At 32.9% G+C, this 23,353-nt stretch overlaps 1 protein-coding gene across 50 annotated transcripts in view; it reads left to right on the top strand.

The window, feature by feature from the left end:
• Positions 1 to 23,353, top strand: part of LOC126865481 (calcium-activated potassium channel slowpoke) — a 108,145-nt gene that overhangs the window by 65,722 nt on the left and 19,070 nt on the right. For 18 of the 50 annotated variants that reach the window (XR_007689552.1, XR_007689553.1, XR_007689550.1 and 15 more), the window contains 8 exons: positions 2,771 to 2,923; positions 3,938 to 4,093; positions 7,710 to 7,822; positions 12,794 to 12,949; positions 13,183 to 13,259; positions 17,129 to 17,197; positions 20,162 to 20,212; positions 22,656 to 22,676. Coding sequence is in view for 17 of the 50 variants with exons in the window: in XM_050618031.1 (XP_050473988.1) it covers positions 2,771 to 2,923; positions 3,938 to 4,093; positions 7,710 to 7,822; positions 12,794 to 12,949; positions 13,183 to 13,259; positions 17,129 to 17,197; positions 20,162 to 20,212; positions 22,656 to 22,676 (796 nt within the window). In the remaining 33 variants the exon portion in view is untranslated. Of the gene's footprint in view, positions 1 to 2,770; positions 2,924 to 3,937; positions 4,094 to 4,503; positions 4,617 to 7,709; positions 7,823 to 12,793; positions 12,950 to 13,182; positions 13,260 to 13,763; positions 13,800 to 17,128; positions 17,198 to 20,161; positions 20,213 to 22,655; positions 22,677 to 23,353 lie in introns of all 50 variants that reach the window. The other 32 variants (XR_007689561.1, XR_007689555.1, XM_050618030.1 and 29 more) reach the window with 11 other exon arrangements.

The following is a 23,353-nucleotide window of genomic DNA, read 5'->3' as shown; positions in this document are numbered from 1 at the left end:
TATTAGCCGAGATTTCTCGATTCTGCGCGGAAAACTAATATAAAAATAAAATTATGAAAAAGTTTATGTAGAAAATGTATAAAATGGACTTCAGTGAAATGGATTTCAATGCCGCAAAAAAGCCGTAATTTATTCACGACTACTTATAACAATCGGTGTCCTATTCGAGACACTGTAAAATTTGTCTAAAGGATATAAAGTCACTGCATTTAAAAGGACTAATTCTATGAAATTTCTTTCTGATATTTCGTTGTGAAGAATTTTTATGTATTTTCAATTGCCTCAAAAATGTTCCACTGTTTTTAGATTAATTGGTCATATCATACATACATATATATACATATATATATATATATATATATATATATATATATATATATATATATATATGTACATAGATATACATCTTTGTGATCAACATCCACAGGATCATCGAATTGCCGTATTCCTCCGTTTGTGTCGTAGCAGCTTCCATGACGTAGTATTATACTTGTACTTTGAACTTTATGCCTCTTGACAATGTGTGTTAAAAGTTCCATTGTTTACGAACTTTCTTTAACACTTAACTCCCTTTACCCATTTTCTTATTTATAAATATTACATTTTCAGTATCATTGACATTCCCAAACCATTTGTAATTTTACTCCGAACTTGATGGTCAGTCGGAAGATTCTAACATTCGTTACATCATTTCGTTTCCTCCATTTATCTGATTTTATGTTTTTCTCTAAGATAATGGAAACCATCTTACTTCTTAATAACGTATGTAACAACATATGAAGTTTAACACGTGATATTTTCAAACTCTCGTCAATGGTATTTGATTTCTTAAATTCTTGAATATTTTTCTATGAAAATATCAAATGTTTTAAAATAAGACTAATTTTTGGAAATTTAATAGACTAATTTTTGGAAAATGTAGAATTGAATGAAGTTTCTGTTACATTCATAAAAACACTCACATAAAAAAAAAATCGGAGGTTAATTAGAACCATCCCTCATTTGGTCCCTACTTTATTATGTGAATGATAGTTAAAACGAGACATGTTGTATTCTAGATGCTGCTTTAGTCATCGTCATATTATTAATCACAAAAAGTACGAGGATATAGTGTCATGGTTGCTGCTTCTAATAATTAGTAGTCGTTCGAAAATTGACATTCTGCGAAAGGACAAATGTTGTTGTTCCAAAATGGTTGTTGCCTGTATGTTCCCTTCTGTGCACATTGACGATGTTTCATGGAATCCCTTTGACGCGCTTTCTATGCTGTCATCTGCTTTCGTGTTCCGTCAATATGTAATAGCTCGTACAAGTTTAATCGAACAAACATACACGATACTTCACGAACGTTCGTGGTAAAAGTTTTGTAACGAACATTAACATTTTGAACATCTTCCGTACAATGTATCGTTGCAATTAAATTCGATTCTTCGATCAAATTTCGCCAGGGAGCAACAAAAAATGTTCGATCTCGTAAAGGAAATATTCTTAGTCTCTTCTAACGCGTGTTAACATGCATACGTTCTGTCGTCTGCGTCAAATTGCGTGAAAAAGACTCTCTCGACGGTTGTTTACTACCTTTGGATAACAATCATGTCGTGTCTACGTGTCAATCCAGGTGGGTAAGTGCTTGTGAATGGAGTTTAAGTGAATAATTATACTTTCTAAGAATTTACTTTCTGTTAGAGACTTAGTTTTCCATTATAACAGTGAGTCACGATTATCTATTAAGTATATCATATAGATTCTGCATTAAGAAAAAAAAAATGACAGAATAGTATGCTTGGCTATTTGTACAATATTTCTTTTACAACGATTAAATTTACATCAGATTAGTAGATAAGCATGTTGACACTACTTTGATACCATGAATTTTAGCGATTCGTCGTTTGATTCACATGTATTTAAGGAATGTCGCAACAATTTGCTTTCCTACTTTGTTATTGTTTTTAAAATGCGTCGGAGGTACGTGCAATTATATTTGTATAATATCATACTTAGATTGCGCTCGAATATCTATGTAAACTCATATTTTGAAATGTTGAAATGAGTATTTTCAGTATTTTATATATTCTTGCATATTGTGTAAATTCTACACATTTTTGTACTTTTAAATTTCCTATAAATGCATAAAAATCTTCAGTCTAATACACAATATTAATAAGATATCAATAAAAATTCTTAACAAAATATATTCATTTTTGAAGATTCTTTTCTAAATATAAGCACGTCGATTTTTGAAAAAGTGCATCTGTTCCCACGTGTCTACGACGCATAGTACCATTTGCTAGTTAACGCTTACAACAAAATTTTGAGACGTAGCTGCATATTCCTGCATACTCAATGTGATCAGAGATTAGTTGTTCCATGCTCTTTTTGTCTTCCTTCCTTCATTTCTACCCCGACACATTTTACTTGATTAGAAAACCACATTATACCGCGCATATGGCGGATTTTACTTTTTTAATTATTCCCTAATTATTGAACATTCATTAGGTTGTATTCCAGATTCGAAAGCAATATATTGAACATTTGATATTATCTATATAATTGCTATACTCGCATTGAATAAAACCGATCAAACAGACTAAGTTTTGCGCTACGATTTTCTTTCGCTACGATTTCTTAGTTTCAAATTTGTTCAAAAGCAGTTTCTATTTTGCAATTGCTTTCTGACCATCGACCCCATCCCAAAATACGTATACACCTTCTTCGATTCATTGTTCCGTTAAAAAAGCAACGTAGAACAAAATGGTTCGATCCTTTTTAGGTCCACGAGGCAGATGCGTGTTTGGTACTGGCGAACAAGTACTGTCAAGATCCAGATGCGGAAGACGCGGCAAACATCATGCGTGTCATCTCCATCAAGAATTACTCGGATGACATTCGCGTTATCATTCAATTAATGCAATATCACAACAAGGTATTTCTTCTACGAATCGTTTGATAATTCATAATTCATGTTCCTGTCTCAACTATATAACGTCTTTGTTTGAACATTATTAAAATGTTCATCGTGATGACGTATTTTGGTATTTTAATTAAACTTTGGACGATGGAAATTTATGGAAAACTTACGAAGATACTTTATACTTTCTAATCTACCACGTTAGATAAACTTTTATTTTTAAGCGAATTTTAGTACGACAAAGGTAAAGTTGCGTTTGCAATTAGTTTCTCTTTCCTTTTTTAGTGATAGTTGAAATGTTTCTTATTTTTGTATGTAGTTTGCTTAATTTGTATTTATATTATTTGATATCGAGAAGAGAAGGCTGGAAAATAAAATTTCTTAAGGTCGAAAGAATCGAGACTGTAATCTCTACACCTTTTCCGAATGAATCGATTAAAAGCCAACAGTGCAATTTATCTAGCTCGCCACCCCCTGATGAGCGAGCTGGGGGCGGAGCGTAGCTGTGAGGTATGACCACAAAAGTCGAGGTACTCACGAAAGCTCTGGCCTGCAGCACTTCTTGTGTATAGTAATTATTGGTATTCTTCTTGTATCCTCTGTATCTGCGAACATACTTTATATCTTTTTCTTTCTATCTTCTGTATCCAACGGGTACATTGATACTAGTGTTCTAGTAACATTTGGCGAGCTACATTATTTTCAGTTTTGTTTTCTTTTTATAAACTTTCAATATTAGAATCAAGCCCAAATTTTTGAGTGTATATTTTCCAAAAAGTCATTCAAGTTTCCAAAAGTACGTTGTTGTAAATTTATAAAATTTCTCTGAAAAATATTGATAGTTCCTTAATTTTAAATAACAATTGTCTTTAAAAATGATGCCACCGAGCTACATAGCCTTGCACGATCAGAATTCATGACAGCTCAGATTGTACAACTATGTTAAAATAAATGTTAAACTTATTAAATCCTACAAAAGCACAGTGTATGGCAAACATTACTACGGTGATTTATAATTTTCCATTGTAGGCCTACTTACTAAACATTCCATCATGGGACTGGAAACAGGGCGACGACGTGATTTGCCTAGCTGAATTGAAGCTGGGTTTCATCGCACAGTCCTGTCTAGCGCCGGGTTTCAGCACGATGATGGCCAATCTCTTCGCCATGCGTTCCTTCAAGACGGTCAGTAGAATGTCGTTCTACGGACGACAGACTGAAAATCTGCCGATTTTTTCATCTATGCATGTGTGAACAAGGTTCCTTAGGTTTTTCACTGTTAAATTGTTCACAGTGATCCCGTGATCCTTATCGCTTCTTATTTCATGATTTTATATAACCGATGATCGGCAACAACGTTATTTTCTATTTCCACATTCACAGTCTTCAAGAATATATTAGACACTATGTTTATTGTTGGAAAATTATTATCTTCTGGCTATGTCGAGTTCCAATTCGAATACGAAATATACGCAAATTGAATAAAGAACGAAATATCAAGATGTGAAATTTTTGTGTCACTGTGAGCAAACGCGCGAATCCGTACATGCATAGGAGCGTGTGTAATTTAGAAATGGTTGGTTGATTGGTACCAGTCACCCGATATGCAGGCTTGGCAGAATGACTACCTGCGTGGAACTGGAATGGAGATGTACACCGAAACACTGAGCCCTACCTTCATTGGAATGCCCTTTGCCAAAGCCACTGAGTAAGTCCATGACCAATCCAACATCCAACAGATACCTGCATATCTGATTCAAGAGACGAGATTCTGTGGTTCCGCTCGTTTGTGTGGAGTCGTTGTATAATTATATTTCTCCGTATTCTATTAACAACTCACTAAATACGATAACTATTTTATCAGTTTATATTAGATCTGATTAGTTCTTCTTTATTCCTTTTGAATTATTTTTGAATTTGAATTATTTTTGCTATAATTAATTACTAATATACCGAGAAGTGATCGAGTAGCACGCCCGATAATTTGCCGAATTCGAGAAATATGTAGTTTCGTTGTTTCATATCGTATTTTCATAGTTTCTGTTACGTTACACATTGCTATGATTTTTTAACAAGGGCTCGAATTCAGGTACTTATTTTCCTAAAAACATATTGATAATGTTTATTCAGAAATTCTTATATTTTCTTACAGTATGTATATCGAAACGGTATTACAAATTTTTACGCACGTAACTGCATTTTCAAATATAGGGTTCCATGCTTACGACTAAATTCGTTAAATAAATTCTCCATAACAGTAAAAATAATCGGTTAACTACGTCATGGTATATTAAAATCGAACAAAACCTACAAGATACAATCAACAGCTAGTTTCAATCGCTTAAGATAAATTTGAAAAATATATAATGTAACATGTTACTCGTTTCATATATCTTTCACATATTTCTTTGGCTTCGAGTTCTCGTATTCTTGATAACAATTCTGTTTCTGTCTTAAATAATTAACAAGAACAGTAACTTTTATTTGATCCAAGCTTTCTATCGAAATAATATTACTAAAATATAATATTAATATCATGTAATATAAATATTAAAAATTTTTCTTAAGAAGTTGAGGGTCGTAGCTTTATCAAAAGATACAGATAACAGGATGTTCACGGCGGTAGTCGAAGATACCAATGGACTTTTAGTTGTGAAGGTTTCTTGGCTCCGTAAATATTCTCCTTTCTCGCGGAGTATTCACTTTAATGAACGTAGAATCTGGAATGGCTCGGCTAAAAAAAGCCTCTCAAAAAAGCACGTATAGTTGGTTGAAGAATTCTCACCGCAGCAATCCCTGTCTCAGAGCAACATGGATTCGGTCGACCAGTTCGCGCTCTTTTTGTACCCACGTAACGATGGCGGAATCACTCGAGAAAGGTTCACAGTCTCTTGAATCGGAAAGAAAAAAAAGGGATAAAGCTTCGCCTCGCCTATGTCTTTCACTACGCTCCACTCCGCTATATACATTATATGGATTATATCTATATATTTATATCTATATCTGTATCTATACTAAATGAACGTATTAACTGTATATTGTACAGTACGTATCTGTGCTCTACACCTAATCGATGTAAGCCACCTCTAATCGCTTCAGTAACGTTTCTGTATTTTTCACTCTTTTTCTGTAAGTTTTACGTGTAATATGAATTCGATCGGGTACCATGGACTAGAAGGACACGACAAATCAAACGTTTCTCTTTAAAATAATTTTAAGTGGTCGAAGAAATAAATAGATGTTATTCTGTTCCTTTTTCTTCTTGTCTAGTATGAAGAATGCGATTCAAGATATAAATCAGGGATCAAAGTTAGTTAGGAAATTCCACAGAGTAAACTTTATTTATTTTCTAAGCTAGAATAACAACTGGAATCTGGAAATTTGAAAGAACATTGAAGCGTGCGTATATATCATCATTTTAAATAACTGATCGTATCCAGTTCTTGTACAAATGCGACGACTATTGGAACGAATCTGTAATTACGGAAAGCTTTTTATTATGTGGTAACCTTTTTCCGAAAAGTCAAAAACGTATCTAAGTATCGTAAACGTTAGATTAAATATATGAACCACTCCAAAGCCAAATTAAACAACTCCGTCGCTTCCGAAAATTTCTTAGTTTTATTCAAATCAGAATACATGATCAGTGCTGAAGTTTTCAGAAAGCAAACGACGAAATATATTTGGTATGGAAAAATTTGATCCCTTAATACGGATACATAAAGGGTACGGTTTTGCAAATAATCATCCCGAATTGAAAGTTGTTTCTTATATTTGGAGAATTTTCATCAAACCTAACTCATATCTTACATTTATGAATATTTTATTCCTTATTAAGATTAATATTCCATGGTATCGTCCGATTCGAAAATTTATCACACGTACAATGAAAATTTGCAACAACAACGAACATTAACGGCAACTGGATGATAGGTAAGCATTAGGAACTATAGCTAGTAGGTGTAATCTCGATTTCGCTAGTGATTCGATCAGTCTTGAAAGACAATTTTATGCTTCAGGATCGAAGGTACTTACACATCAACAGAATTTTCTACGCGTCGTGTCGGTAAAAAGAGCGCTGTTTGTTGCTAACGGGTTTTAGGGCTCAATCGTGTATAAAATGGTGCTTATAATACTACAAACGATTCAATCGCCAATGTCGGCCTATCACGAGCGACAGATGACTTGCAATCAATCAACGTAATTGCGGTTAGGTGTACAATTTACGAGGAGCTATATTTTAACAAAGATCGTACACGATCGAACTGTGCATCATAATCTGTCACGAATTATGGAGGATAATGTTAGTTCTACGTTCATATTTCATTTTATTTGGAATATATCCAGCGAGGATCAACGAAACACAAAATTTCAGCGCAAAACAACTTCTCTTCCCATCTTTGCTGCCCATCAAGAAAAACACGAAGAAATAAAACACACTTCAAATATTACAAATTACATACAGGTCATATGAAAAAAAGAAATGTAGCTAGATTTCGTAGAATATTATATTAAACCTGTTAATCGAACTTTTTTTCCAGAAAGCTAAGATAATTAGACCGTTCCTTTGCAACTTCGTATCGTCTTTGTTATCGATGAATTCATTTGCTCGAGAAATTATAAATCTGGCGTATTGACATGACGTGATAATAATCGTGCGAAACAATGTATTCAACCTTGTTTGCCTGCACGACGAGATGCAGACCACGGGTCAGCGTCCCTCCTCGTGTCAGGTCTCAGTCAGTATCTAGTAGATTTTGAAAGGTTTGATGACGTGGGGCTTGATTGGTTGGTGTTTCAGTCGCCGGATACTCAGGCGTGGCAGAATGATTACCTGCAGGGCACGGGCTGCGAGATGTACACGGAAACCCTCTCCCCGTCCTTTACCGGGATGACATTTCCCCAAGCCAGCGAGTAAGTTCTCGCTGCCATTGGTTGTCATACATTTGCAGTACATGTCAATATCGACAACATCATGCATACACAAACATATTATACGTTACTTATATACGAACATGTAGCATCGGACATAGTAAACGTAACGATACGTTCATCAATTTTTACCGATTCTTATACAGATTACACATGTGTACGTACAGTGGTTTACGAAAGTATTCGAACGCTTATGAGAACTCTTTATGAATACATTATGTGCATTATATAAGACATTTGAACATTTTGTAAATACCGTAATTAGATATGATTATCATGATTATATTGGTAGTATTCTTTGGAAAGAATCTGAATTTTGTGTAAGTATATATTTCACAAAAATCAAAAGTATTTAATGAATATTCAATAGAATCATTTTTAAGACTTATTATATGTTCAAGATGACTGTTCATTTCTATACTAACTTTTTGTTGTATATCATTAGCAGTAAATGTCTTGTACATTCTTCTATGTACATTTTGAAATTGCTTTTAAATTTTATCGACGTAATCATGACAGTCGTGTGATATTACAGTGTTAACGATATATCAAAATGTTTTCTATAACAGACATAATATATGTATATACATGAAAGTCTTCTATGATCGAAATACTTTTACGAGCCACTGTATAGAACAACATATAAAATATACAAAACATGTACACACATATAAAATGACACTATAGTGCGAGATTTTGTTTCTCTGCCTGTTTATATTGTTGATCTCGCACATTTTTTTAATGTACTTCTCTGATACTCCGTTGTGGAACGTGTACATATATACTATTATATTCGTACGCGATTAGAATTTGTCACCCCTCACCTCAGTTTTATTTTTTGATCCTTTAAACGTTTTTTCTTCTACCGGAGTCTCTTTTGGCTAGCCGTAGTTTTTGTTTTTGTTTTGTTTGGTACTTTTGGTATTTTGAATGTATCTTTGGAAAATTTTCACACCACGTTGGGCAGAATCGTTTTATGATATAATAACGTTTGTTATTTTTGTTTTAACCAGCTCGCTGGTATTTGCCACCGATTTGTTGGAACAATTTTGCACCAATCCTTTTTATACTGTAGTAGTAGTAATGCCAGATCGATGCAGATTTCGTGACGACTAGAAAAAGTGTATATTTTAAGATCTTGATATGTAAATATTACTTTCTAAAGCATACAAAGTAATAGTATAGATAGTTTTTGAAAATATTTTATAAAGAAGGAAATTTCTGCAAATATTGTAAATGTTTTGTAAATGTTCGTTTGTTTGCTCTAGTAAGATATGATATTTTTGCAATTTTCAAAATATTAAAGAAATCTTGTTTGAAAATATAAATTTGTGAAATATATAGTATCAAATATATATATATATATATATATATAGGTAAGGTAAATATAAAGCTGTAATAGTATGAAAATATAATAGATCTAGAAAGTTTAAAGTTTAATTGATAAATGTGCTCGTTAATATATTATTTAAATTGTAGATATTAAAAAATATTTTATTTAACGAAATCTGCATACTTTCTATAAGATTGTATTTTGTTTTTTTAGTGACGTCTTTACAGCTTCGTACAATATAAAATAACGAAATTTATTATTCATTCTATTAATTCAATTTCACTTAGTATATATTTTTGACATTTTATGCATTAGTTTCTTCTAGGGGTGGAGACGGGATTTCTTTCTATTTTTATTCTTCTTATAGTGTGTGTTCCTAGTTGTAGCGTTCTAATCTTCTCTTAACAAAACACGTTCGTTGTACACGCATGCCTGCTGCTCTCTACTTTATATCAGTCGCATACATTCAATCTCGAATTTTGAATGTGTAACACGTCACGTGAATTATAGAAAACATCCTGAACGAGTTCGCAGTTTTACTTCCCAAGTAGGCCATTTCTTAATATATTCTACACACACACAAATTCTGTTAACAATATAATGAATTTTGCCGACAAAAAGCAATCAGTTATTTTATTTTCCGTATTGTTTTATATCCAATTCTTTACCACCTTCTTCCTCTTCTTTACTGCTCAAAACAATTGGAGAATCGTTACCTACCTCACCTTGATTTGTATGTTCACTTTTTGAGTCTATTTGTTTTTTTCAATATTGTTATAAAGTCAACGTTTAGTATCGTAAAAATAACAAATATCAAACTGCATATAAGACTTCATTTTTTTTTATTTGTCCAGGGCAATAGAAAGATTCATAATTACCTATGTAATTATTTTGAGCAGTGTATATATTATCATATATCCTCTTTGATTTTTCTATTTAGCTGCCAAATACAAGCACCTCGTTTGGTATATTATTTACTTTATTTCACATTAGTCGTTCTTTCCTTCTTTAATCCTGTCACCATTTTCCCAATTTATTTTTGCCTATTTCTTTGTACTTTTCTTATTTCTTTTCTAGACATCTCTACTATACCAGTTACTATTTCTTCTGTCGCTATTCTACTCCTCCATCTTGGTACGCTTTCTTATTTCGTTTTTCCTTTTTATCTTCCTCTTTCACCATTCTGTTCTTTCTTTCATTACCATTCTTCAGATGTTCTTTCTGTACCTGATCTTTACCATCTTCTTTAGAAACTGCTGTGTGTTTTTCTCTTTACATTTCTTCCACGAGTTTCTTTCATTTTCTACCTTTTTTCTTTTATAGTATCTCTTCCTTTTTCCTTCTCCGTGTCACCCCTTAGCACTTCCTTTCTTTTGGCCCAAAGTCTTCTGTTTCCGTTTACAGAGTCTCTGCTACTTTATTCGAACTTCTTTTCTTTGTCAAAATCAATTTCATGTTCCCCTTATCGAACATCGAAGTTAAATTTCTTGATCTACAAATTTATCAACGAAAAGATTTCAGTATTTAACTCATTATATAAATCGTCATTGATTTATGTACACTCTTGCTGCTATTGTAACACAGTATTTTTGAATCCTTAGAGGCGTTGGTCTTTATACTTCGTTACAGTTATATCCCTTTATCTGATTTTTGCACTACATTTATTCTATGCACCATTACTAATGCTGAACATTATCAAAGCTCTATGATATTAAAATTGAAATGAAAAAAAGAAACAGTTTTATACTTTATAATTTCAGTTGTACATAATGAAGAATCGAAGTGATCAATGGAAACGTAGTTAAAATATTTTAATAAGGACTTTTTATGAATAATTAAATAATCGTATAAGTATAATAAACTTAAGTTGATCCCTAAAGCATATTGCGAACAGAGGAATTAAACCTAACAATGTTACTCTTATTGTTAACTAAAATATACGTATAACGTAATTTATCTTAATTAAGAAATTATATTTTTTACATTTTCAGAGTGTATACCACTTGTGTAATGAATGAAGGTTAATCGTTATGCATTGCAACTACAAGTTACAATGAAACTATGAATTTTGATAAAAATATTGGAATGTTAGGTTGACACGAATTTTCTAGTCTTGATTAACAAGACCGCACCATTTTTCAAAAGTTAGTTTACTCAGCACTTGCTATATGCGTACTTAGGGTTTTATTGGTCTAGTCTAACGTAAATCTGTTAGTTTTGCACATGTCTGATGTCTTGTCACGATTTATTTTGCGTGTGCCAGAATACGTAATATAATCTATTAAACTCGAGTACTATTAGATACTAGGCATCTCTTAATTATAATTGCGCCATTTAGCATTTATTATTCGCGTTGCGCTTAAAGGCAACAACAACACTAGTTGGTCTCTTATCCGAGTTTTCGACTAGCGTAGGATATTTTATAGCAAATTAGTTTAGACAGCACTAGACTTCTTCTGTCTTCGCATGATTCGAATATATCTAATATTTCTCAACCTATCTATTCCACTGCTTGCTTTTGCATGTCCCTTTTGCTGTCTCTTTCCTTACCGAGGTGGCAGAATAGAGCGTTCTACATTCATTGATATCACGATATTAGGAAAGAAATTAATGTATATTTTCAAATAAGTTTTTAGGGGAATTTTTCACAAAGTAAAAGTATATGCACTTGATGCGCTCTGTAATGCTGTGGGTGTTTAATCACGCTATAACCAACATTCTATACTATTCGTGTGAAACTTTTACCAACTTGTCAGAAGTTTCTAAATACTCGTGTAAAAGGAACGAAATTTAAATCAAGTAGTCAATAGAGAAGAAACTTGAAATGAACTGTTCGTTGAAGAAAATGTGTGGTATTTGGAAGCTTGTGATAAATGTAGACAAAAATATCTATGTATGAATATTTTGTGGTAAGATTTGTTTTCGTGCTAGTAATTATCCTTTTAGACTAACGTGTACTATTAATCATTATATAGCAGTTGCTTTTCCGGGAAATACTGTAAGAATTTTTATACAAGTAGAATAAATGTAAATAAATAGTAATGTTCAGTTAATTTGGCAACTTAATCTTAGACTGTAAAATATTAATTAAGATTCACAGTTATAAATCCGTAAAATTAGACTATAATATTCTTTTTACAGTATTTCTTACATGTCACGTTATTGGATTTTAATTGAATTTTAGATTAAAATATTTACAAATGATTTCAAGTATAACAGTTAAATAATAATTTAATAAATACATTGTGCGTATACGTTTAGTTATCTATTAGCTATCGTGCTTCATATTGTTCTTTATGTTTGATGTTTAGAATATGGAATCTATTGCGATTTGGACCAACGTAAATGATACTATACACTACATTATGTTACTTTGTACTTTCAAGTCACCATAGAATTTAAGTTGTCTTCGAAATATGTAAAATATTAAAATTTAATGCTGAATGTTTAGTTTGCGATATAAATGCTTTGCTTTGTTTGTTAAGCACATATATTTTCTCCTTAAAACACTATATTATATGTAATGTTTCTTATCTATGAGTAAAGAGAGTAACTATGACTTCGTTCTTGATACATATACTATTGAAGAACACAGAATATTATGCAAAGCTTCGTCTTAGGTTATGCTTCACGAAGTTGAAGCTGTTGCTGTTGGCAATCGAGATAAAGGGCGAAGGAGGCTGCGATAGTAAGATATCAATTAATCCACGTGGTGCCAAGATCGTAGCAAATACTCAGGGATTCTTCATTGCTCAATCTGCCGACGAAGTGAAACGGTGAGAATTGTTCTATAATAAAAACAGCGAATAAAATAAATTAAAACGAAATTTATCCATGAAGATATAGTTTTAGCTAAAGTTTCATTTTGTCTTCGATCTCCGGAGGACACCAAGCAATTAATTAATTAATTAAGCCAAACTGGAGAAGCTTTCTTTTCGATCCATTCTTTATTTTACAATCTGTACATAAATTTTTCCGAAGTAACTAATTACTGTAAATATATTTGCAGGGCGTGGTTCTATTGCAAAGCATGCCACGAGGATATAAAAGACGAAACTCTGATCAAGAAGTGCAAGTGCAAAAATTGTAAGTCTTTCTAGTCTAGTGATAGCCCTTACCGATAAATTTATAATTCTCGCTGAAATTCTCTGCTATCGAATTTCTTATTAATCGAAACTCCGTTCTATTGAACTTTACATTATATTACATATGTAATAATTAACGTTTATTACTCTGTGTACATAGAGCGCGCTAAATGTATCGAATATTATATATTGCGAATCACACCAGGATATTGAATCTTAGTTTCCATAGAAGATCAGTTACAGCAATGCGGATCCAAGCTAAGGAATTTCGTGTGACTCGCAAAAGAAAAAGAAAAAACGAGAGATTTTTTAACGACTTTTACATAAGACTAATGTTATAAGACCAGACGAATCACACAGGAAGCTCTCTTTGTCCATGATTCCTTCGCCCTTTCCTCTTTCTTTTTCTCTGTGTCCTTCTGCCACTGAAAGCCGTAGCAGTAATTATCGCGACAATTAACAAAGTGACATGGTTGTGACCATCCTCTTGTGATATATGATCTAGTGGGGCAGCAGCAGCGCTCCTGGGGCCGGGACTTAGGTAACGTCTCACACTCGCTCGCTTAGTCTTTACTATCTCGTTTATGACTATTTCCTTTATGTCTTCCTTCTTTTCTTTCCATAATTTTTTCTTTCCCATTTCTTCATTTTTCTCCCTTCTATCTCTCCTTTTCTTAAAAATCTCTTTTATTTTTGTTGAGACTATTTTGATCTGTTATCTTCATTAACATATTGACGACCACTGACGTTTTTCTATGGTATATCAATATCGTATGATAATTGTGTAAAAATATAACAAGCCATATATACCATCTCTTGTAGAATGTAGTAGTATAAAGTTAATTACATATTTTGTTGTCTATTTTAATTTAAAACGAAGTTATATGAACATTTTTACGATAAATATATTAAGACAAAGCCATGCAAGTCAATAATCAGTGGCTCCGAGGAAGAAACGATTTCCGTGCATTTATTTTAGTTAATAACAATAAGTCATACACAACATATAATATTTCAAATTAAATTTTCCGTATTCTTGATCTTATCTTAATCGCAGAGTCATATTTTATATATTATGGTATTTTGAGTGTTCGATAAAATTATCGGTCACTGATGTGTTAATAGAAAAGAAATTTAATTCTTCGATCTTATTTTCTCTACAATTATTATCTACAATTATTATGATTTTATATTATATTTGTTTCCATTTATTTACTTATTTTCTCCTGATACCAATATCTTTTTCTCATTCTTCGTCCCCTCTTTTTCTTTGTCTATAATCATTGCCTCTTTGCATATTTCTGTCTTTTTGTGTCTTAATTATGTGTACATATATATGCCTTCGAGTTTTTTAACCATTATCTTGCATATATACGCCAAGGCGGTGGTGGTGATGATTATGACGATGACAATGGCGATGAGATGATTGCACCTTTAATCCTCATTCAGAGACACTGTTCGACGCGATTGCGATGCCACAGTTGGGTATTTATTCGTTTTTCACGGTTCTCCGTTCCGTTCTCGTGCTTTCAATTTTTCTCGTTGTGTTGGAAAACTCGATATCCTATATGGAATTCTTTATTGAATCAAACGAAGCGCACATTTTTTAAGATTCGGTTTTGGAACTTACGAAGAGTGTAGAAGCCTGTTCACTAGCGTTCGCGCGATGATCGTGAACAGTTTTTGAGAGCCTTTCGATTGAAAATTTGTTGATCGTTCGAGGCTCGATATTAATCGACAAATGTGTTTTTTTGTTTGATTGCCAGTCGAATAGCGTGACGTGAAAAATGAAATACCACTGACACACACGTGATATGTAACCCCTTTATAGTTCTGTCAGTTGGCGCATGTCCACCTGGCCAATCGAGGAAATTTAGTCTGCACTCTAGTGTGTGCCCTTCTCGCTCGCCTTGCATGCATGATTAGTTTCCGATTCGAATACTATTTTACGCCTTGATGATACGACAGCTTCGTACAAAAGTTCACTCGCTCTCTATTTTCTCTCTCTTTCTCTGTTAAATATATCCTTCAATTTTGCCCTCCCCTCTTTTTGTCTCTCTCTATTTTCTGTCTGTCTGTACTGTCTATCTGTTTTATCTCTATTCTATTCTCTCCAATTCTTCAAATCACTATCGCTGTTTACTTTAAACAAAAATTTTCTCTTCGATCGTGTGAGAACTTTCAATGTGCCAGCTGTCATTGATGAAACTCTGTCGGTCGGTAGGTTCGATTGATCGTAAATTAATCCCGCGTATCTTCTGCGCTTCTACTCCGACCTTATATCATCAAAAACGTAACCTACGTGTGTTTCGCTTTCTGCGAAAGCGAGTTCCATAGGTATTTTTTGGTGATAATTTTGGTAATAATTTACCTAAAACTTCACAAATACAGCAAATTAACCACGGATCGATATTTCGTTGTAAACGTAGTCTCTGTAAACTCTACTTGTTCACATGATGTCACACAACGTATCATTACTCACACGTACCATTCAGTTCATCTGAAATCATCCGAACGAAAGGTCTGTACAAGATTCAACTTTCATTACGTTAAATCTTAAACCCTGGGCAATCAACGTTTTTTCATTGAACTCTTCCGCTATCTGGTTTTACGCAGAAATGTTCATGTTTAATGTCGTTTGGCAATTGCTAGAAAATTTGTGGGTGGAGAGAAATACATCGGAGGTAAATAATATTTCAGGAGCTTTGTAGTTTATTTTTGTACACCTTGTTAAATATCCTTTGTCCTGGCTATAGGTAAATCGTGGAAATTGAAAAGAAATTTGCAGATGATAATATAGCACCGTTACTCTTAGATTCATACGTGAAGATTAAGAACGAAGATACGGAAATAAAGTATATATATAGAATGATCTTTATCACATTTACGTATTCTCACGTATGAATCAACGTATTATGACTATATATATATAACTAATATATATATATAAAATATATATATAGTATGTACGTATTACCGAAGTTCGTAATGTGCCGTGTTTTTGTCAACATGTTCTGCACCCAGAAATAAAGTGAAAACTTCATATAAATGTAGGTTCACAAAAGAAATTGTGTTAAAAATTGATGAGAGAAAAAGACCATAAACGTATAAATAGGGAAAATTTTTATATCAAATTCAACTTGATTTCTGATGATTTCTCTGAAGTACTGTTATATAATAATTATATATAACAATATTATACGTATAATAATACAACGTTAAAAATTTGTATCTATATTTTGTGTTGCTTCAAAGTACGAAAAATATATTTTTCCAATTCGACAATGTAAAAGAAATACTGCAGATTATAGGACATGTCTGACATGATACGGATCGACGCTCCTTCTACTTACGCTCGCTACTGTAGGTTGAGGATACGTCTGGCATTATACGGTGTGACGCTTATTCCACTTACAGTCGCGCAGTTGAGTTGGACTGTTTCCTTTGAACGCTGTATTTTTATTCGCTATTTCTCTTTTTACAAGCTTTCTTTTGATATTCTCTTTTAAATTTAACATTAAAGCGTTGAGATAAAGCTGTTTACTTTGTCACAATACCATGGAATAATCCTGAGAACTACAATCAATTTTCAACGAAGTGCAGTACGGTAAATAAGACGCTTGAATTTATATTTATATGAAATTTTCGTTTCATCGCCCCAGAACACGCTGTACAAACGTTTCAATAGTAATTCGTAGGATTCCCTTGTATGTTTAATTTAATCTAATACATATGGTTATCTCTGGTTCCTAGCCCAGCCCCTTTTTAAACCGGCGCTCCTCCCTTAACCATTTACCAGTTATTTCAGTAGACTATCCTTGCGTGTTTACTGACAAATATGTGTCCGGGCCGACTGCTCGATTTTTACAGATGTGGGGATGATGATGATGCAGACCGGCATGGTGAAAGGAAACACTGCCTACAGCAGTTGCCTCGACGGTACGCGTCTTTGTACCTTCCTTGCCGTCCTGTTCATCCTAATGCACATCCTTTGTCGAACCGTATCTACAATTTTGTCAGAATAATCGTGAAAGAAAATTACAGATTCGGATCCGGGGCAACGTATCACGAAAAACATTCATTATTCTGACAAATTCTCTCTGTTTGAGTCAAATCTCTAAGATACATAAATATAAGAGTCTAATTGGCATATTTATATAAATATTATTGATATAAATTATATTATTATACTAGATGATATTATTTATATTATATTTATATAAATATTATTCGCGTGCTCGCGCGATATTTATTTTTAAACGAAGAAACGATTGACTCAATCAGAGCTCAGTTGAATTTACGTTTAACCAGGTAAGCTGGCGTAAGTGATGCAAACGAATGCAAATCTCGATGTTCCAAGTAATTCACCGTCACACGCACTTACTCCACGATACCTGTGTTTCAACGTTCTGTAATTTGACATCGTTCGATTCGTATTGTTTCTCGCTGAGCTTTTGCTAGAGCTAACATATTTGGCGATCATTGTTTCTCGAACGAAGCAGCAACATCAATTTCAAGTTGAACGAACATCGTTCACACGTCGTATATGTACAGGATTGCGTTTAATGCGAATACTTATCGCTTCAGTTCTCACTAAGAAAACGTCGCTTTCGCAGATATGCTAATTTTTGCTAAGCACGTTCTATCAAATCGTATATTCTGTGTCTACACGTTCCTGGCTGTTACTTTTCACTGATTAAAGAACATTTGCTCGTTTCAGGCTTGCCAATGACTATCGTTCTTTACCGTTGTTCGGTGTGCTTATATCAAATCTTGTTTTTCATTATTTTTCTTATGTTTGCAATTTAAATGTGACTGTTTCGTTTTTTAAACAGTTCTCTCAATTTTTTGGATTATCACGAATTTATCGAGCATCTGTCGATTTACGGATTGGTTTGACATATGAGTTGATTAAATATTGGGGAGTTTGTTAAATATCTGTAAAATCGTTTGAGATTTCTTTTTGCAATTTTTGGAGGCTATCTTTCGTATACTAAAAATATGCAGTATTATAGTAACATAATTGAAAAATTTCACAAGTTTTAGTTAGTAAGATGGGTCCATTCGTAGAAATGAAAGAACATCACTTTTTGTATCACTTCTTAACATTTTACAAAAAAAACTTATTCATTTATTGCAGGGAATTCTTTGTCTTTCCAAGATGGAGTTTTATTTGATAATTTTATCTTTAGAATTTTGTTTTCATAAATTGTTGTATTCTGTTCGTAAATTCTATTTACTTTCTCGAATGAGATAACAAGTACACATATATTGCACTATAGCCACATATTTTTCTCTATTACTTTCCTCTTGCAATTATTGATAAATATCCTAAACAAACAGTATCTCTTGCTTCTTATCTTTGGTCACTGAGTTTTCACACTTATTTATTTAGAAAAAGAGGAATTCATTTTACTTATAGGTACAATTGGTTGTAAATTCTACAACGACCTCTATCGTAACAATGACCAAATCTATATTCTCGTTCTTTAATTTCTGGCCAATGAGTTTATTCTTTCTTTCATAAAAGGAATTTTCTTCTACATTCCAATTTCTGCATCATTGTTCTACACAGAACTGTCGTCTTCTATCTTTCTGCATGCGAAACATTAGAAACATGTTTGTTTTCTGATTAGACAGATTAACTGAAACAACAGCATTTCAAATAGACTTGAGTTTAAATACACATGTAATCTTTCTATAACCAGCAGCTAGATAAATATATATTTATATCTTTCTTCCGCCTATTATCCTCACATTTTAAAACTAACCAACACTAGATAGAATTAAAGCTACGCTTTACTTACTACTTCATATAATATATGTATACATTTAGTACAAGTTAGCAGGATGGGATTATCTGGAAAATCTAAGAATTTACGAATTATTTGAAAATAATTAACCAGAATCATTGCAACAAACTACATCTTTATGAATTATATAAATGGTTTCAACAGAGGAAATATATTTGCAATAGTGGGGAAGGTTGTGTTTGAAATTGCATATGAAACTGCTGCGTCCCTTTAATATGAAATGAAAGCGAATCATACGCGCTTAGGTGCATTTGTGTGAGTGTATCTGTGTGCATAGGTGTGCCTGTATATGTGTATATATCCTGTGTGAAAAAGAGAATTTTAAAAGTACTTATAACCGTGACATTTGTAGTTTACAACGAACCAACCAAAAGTGAAATACTTGCAAAGTGAATGCCACCGGTGTAAGCACCTTTAGTTCTAAATTTACACGGATGATGATAATCGATGCCCAGGGTTTATCGAACACACCGATTAAAAATACTTCATTCTCCCCTCACATGTTGCGCATATTTGATATCATTCACTGACATCACAACAATAACGTCGACATTGTGATATTTAATATTTTAGTCGAGTCTGAAAGAGAATACGATCTCTGACTAAATGAATATCATCGGCCACTGTGTAAACTCAATATGGGCCACGTACCTGCTGTGTATTCTCTGTGCTCCAGTCCCCATATCAGACGGAAATTTGATTTAAAGCAACGATGCTTTAAATCAACAATGTTGATCACATCTTTATCGATTGTCACGTTTTACAGTAAATTATATCCTAATGTATATAGCAATATACTATAATATACTATATTATAGTATAACATACAATATAATATACAGTATAATATACAATATGAATATAAATATACAGTATATTATATAGTAATGTATACTATAATATATACAGTACTATATTATGTAGTTTCTTCGAGATATCTATGAATATTTATAAAACTACGTGATAAATCGGTGGAGACCAACGCGTGAATTCCCCCTTACCTGTTACCACCTGCCCCTCCACCCAGTATTTAGGTTCACATTATTTTGGTATAACGACTAACAGCTCTGGTTCTCCTCCCTTCGGGCAGTGGCCACATTCCGGAAAGGCGTGCGAGCTGTTCAAATGGTTGGAAGAGCAAGTATGTATCCCCCGAATGTAGATTGTCTTCCACGTGTCATTCCCTTGTATCTTTCTTTTCTTTTTTTTTTTGTCTAATCTTAGCCTCTCCCCATGGTTAAGTAAAATACGACAATATAGTCGAAATTGATCAAAGAGTATGTTGGTTTCGTATGGCCTTTAAATCAATATAACCTTGAATCTATCTGTTTGAACAGTATTACATGAAATTTTTGAATATTCAATTTTGATTTCATACTTCTAGTAATAGTGGTTTATGGTACTCAATCTGATTATTTAAGAAATGCAGAAAGTAACGAGTATACGTTTGGCGAAATATTCGATTTAAAGGTTAAACTCAGAAATCCTCCTTTCGATACTCATTTAAGCCGCGTGAATCATTTTCGATAATTGTACAAATTTGGCATACATAGTATTTTTGAATTTGCATAGCTGTGTTAATGTATCAGTTAGAAGAAGGAAGTTATAAAGCTAAATGATTCATCATGGCCTAGTTATTTAAGAAACTCGAATATCAAGGTTTCTAGTTGAAAAACAAATCTTTGTTCGAATACATGAAACAAACAGCACAACGTTCGATCATTTTTTTATATATATATATCCTTAGCTTCTTAATTTCGTATTCAAAATTAGAATATATATATATCATGAACGTGTTCGTTGTGCTAATTTATGTGATTTTATCTGAATCTGATACTAATTGGTTTCGAAGTAGACTACTGTTAGTGTTTTGAACTCCTATTGGTGTGATGTCTGTCTTTTATTTCTCATTTTTTTGTACTTTTGCAACCGAAATTACTATTTACATTATATTTCTATCGATGTCGTTTTGAATGTAGTTCTCTGGAGGTATGTAAGTGTCTTTTTTTTCGATGGTTATTGTTGTGAGTGAATTATTACAAGTCTAATCCGAACGGAACTTCGCGGCGATGTGATTGCCTTGAGTTTTTTTTTTAACTACTTCTAACTTGATCTTGCATCGGTGTTCAATATCTAACTATATCTATTCGACATGTTCTTAGAATATCTTAGAATTAGTGTTTATTTGCGTGATTTATTTATACGATCTATGGCAGAGTCGATATGTGATTATCATTGGAGAAGTCGTTCCTCGATATCCTGATATTTAATTGCTTCTAATTCTTTAAGTGTTCTGAAACATGTTGCAGATGTTGAACGATTACAGGTGTTTATATTAAGTGTGCAGTACTTATGTGCTTCGAGTTATCGCAAACTACATTCCAAGAAAACCATGTGCTTTTATGTCCCAATCATACCTTTCGAGAATTTTCAAACACAAATAAATATCAATATACATATATACAGTATGTTACACTTAAGTGAGAACAGTGGAATACCTTAGAAGGGATTGAAGTTACCAAAAAAATATTCTTATAAAAGTCAATCTAATTTTTTTAAATGACAGTCTATGCTTTTTTATTCATCATACGATAGCATTTGTTGAGACAAATTCTACGACCTGCCACATAATGTTCCGTTTTGTATCTTTGCAACTTTTCAAAGAATATATATTTGATACCTGCGATATCTAGCAAGATATTCCATCGTCTGGCTTAAATGTAATATCTCGTACTTCATCTGAGCTATTTAACTTCTACAAAATATCAAGTAAATTGGAACGTTTCCTTCTCCAGTATTTTAGTTACTCTATCATAGGAAAAGCAATTGATAAATTCGGATAATATCCCTGCTAATCGAATACTTTGACGGTTCCGTATTCATGATCGATCGTTCTCCATAATTTGTCGCACACAGCTTTACAGTTTTTATAATCGACATAACTTAGTAGTTCTATTAACGTAAAGTAAGCAGTATAAAAAAGCTTAAATTAAAGATGAGAATATTAACTATATGAGAAAAGAGTAAAAAAAAAATCTTTGGATACTCAAGCACCTAAATAAGTTTAATCTTGAATCCTGATATATTATGTGTACTAACACGATTGAATCTGCTGCAAGTAAATAAGCTGCGTGATTACTTCAATGTTCGCGTGCCGCGTAAAAAAGTGAAAATGTGAACGATGTTACGGGATATAGTATAAACGGGAGATAAAAAAAAAAGTATATAGAAGGAGGGTAAGAAAAATCAATCGACAGTTTCACTTCGCACCGCTCATCGGAGCCTTAACACGATCATTCTCTCTCACCTGTAATTCATCTATGATCCATGCGTGCATATATGTATATCTATGTATATCATCACGAAACATTACACGTAGGCGAGCGTGTGCACGACGCACGCACATTTAGAAAACCACCGATATATATATATACATATATTACCATGCATATACGTGGCCGCGAGTACGTGCACATACAAACACATTATTGTACACCGGAACATGAAGAAAAGATATCTTTAACTAACTTTCTATGTGTCTATCTGTTTGAACTTTCTTCTCTTCGTCCTCTACTTCTACTTAGGTGAAGACTTCTCGTATGCAAGTAAGTCTAATATAGAGCGGGTGTATAATCAATATCTATGTACATAATATGTATGCATACGTTGCCGCGAGAATCTTTATAATGATAAGGCATAGATGATAAGACAGTAGTCTGTATATGGTCACTGGATGTATCGTAATGTCTCGTTTTATTTTACGTGTTCGATTCGTATGTTTATATGTTTATTGGTACCTCTAATATATTTGTATATTATTAGTCAAATATTATTTTTCAATTTGCCTGATCTATCTTTTGGAGCATTGAGAATTTTATAAAGAAAGATCCTTGCCTTTTTAAAGATGAAGTATCTCAGAACGATATTAGTTAATAATATATATATGGGTGGTTGGTAACTGGTGACACAAGCGGAAAGGGGGTGATTCTGCGCGAAAAAAGAAATCGAAAATATAGCTTAAAATTTTTTTTTAATTTTTTTTTTAAATTTTTCCATCGAGACAACAATCTACAGTGAGATCCGTTATAACGAGACGTGATAAAGTGCACGCGTACCGAGCGAAAATTCAAAGTCGATTTTCTCGAAAACAAAGCCTCAAACGAAAGATTTTTATTCTATATTTTCGACTTCTTTTTTCTCGTAGGATCACTCCCTTTTCGCTTGTACCATCAGTTACCAACCACCCTATATATTAATGGGAAAGACTCTTTACCATAGAACA

Source organism: Bombus huntii, chromosome 5 (genome assembly GCF_024542735.1).
Source record: "Bombus huntii isolate Logan2020A chromosome 5, iyBomHunt1.1, whole genome shotgun sequence".
NCBI classification, from domain to species: Eukaryota; Metazoa; Arthropoda; class Insecta; order Hymenoptera; family Apidae; genus Bombus; species Bombus huntii.
The sequence above is the reverse complement of the archived record's forward strand: the minus strand, read 5'-3'. Positions and strand labels throughout refer to the sequence as shown.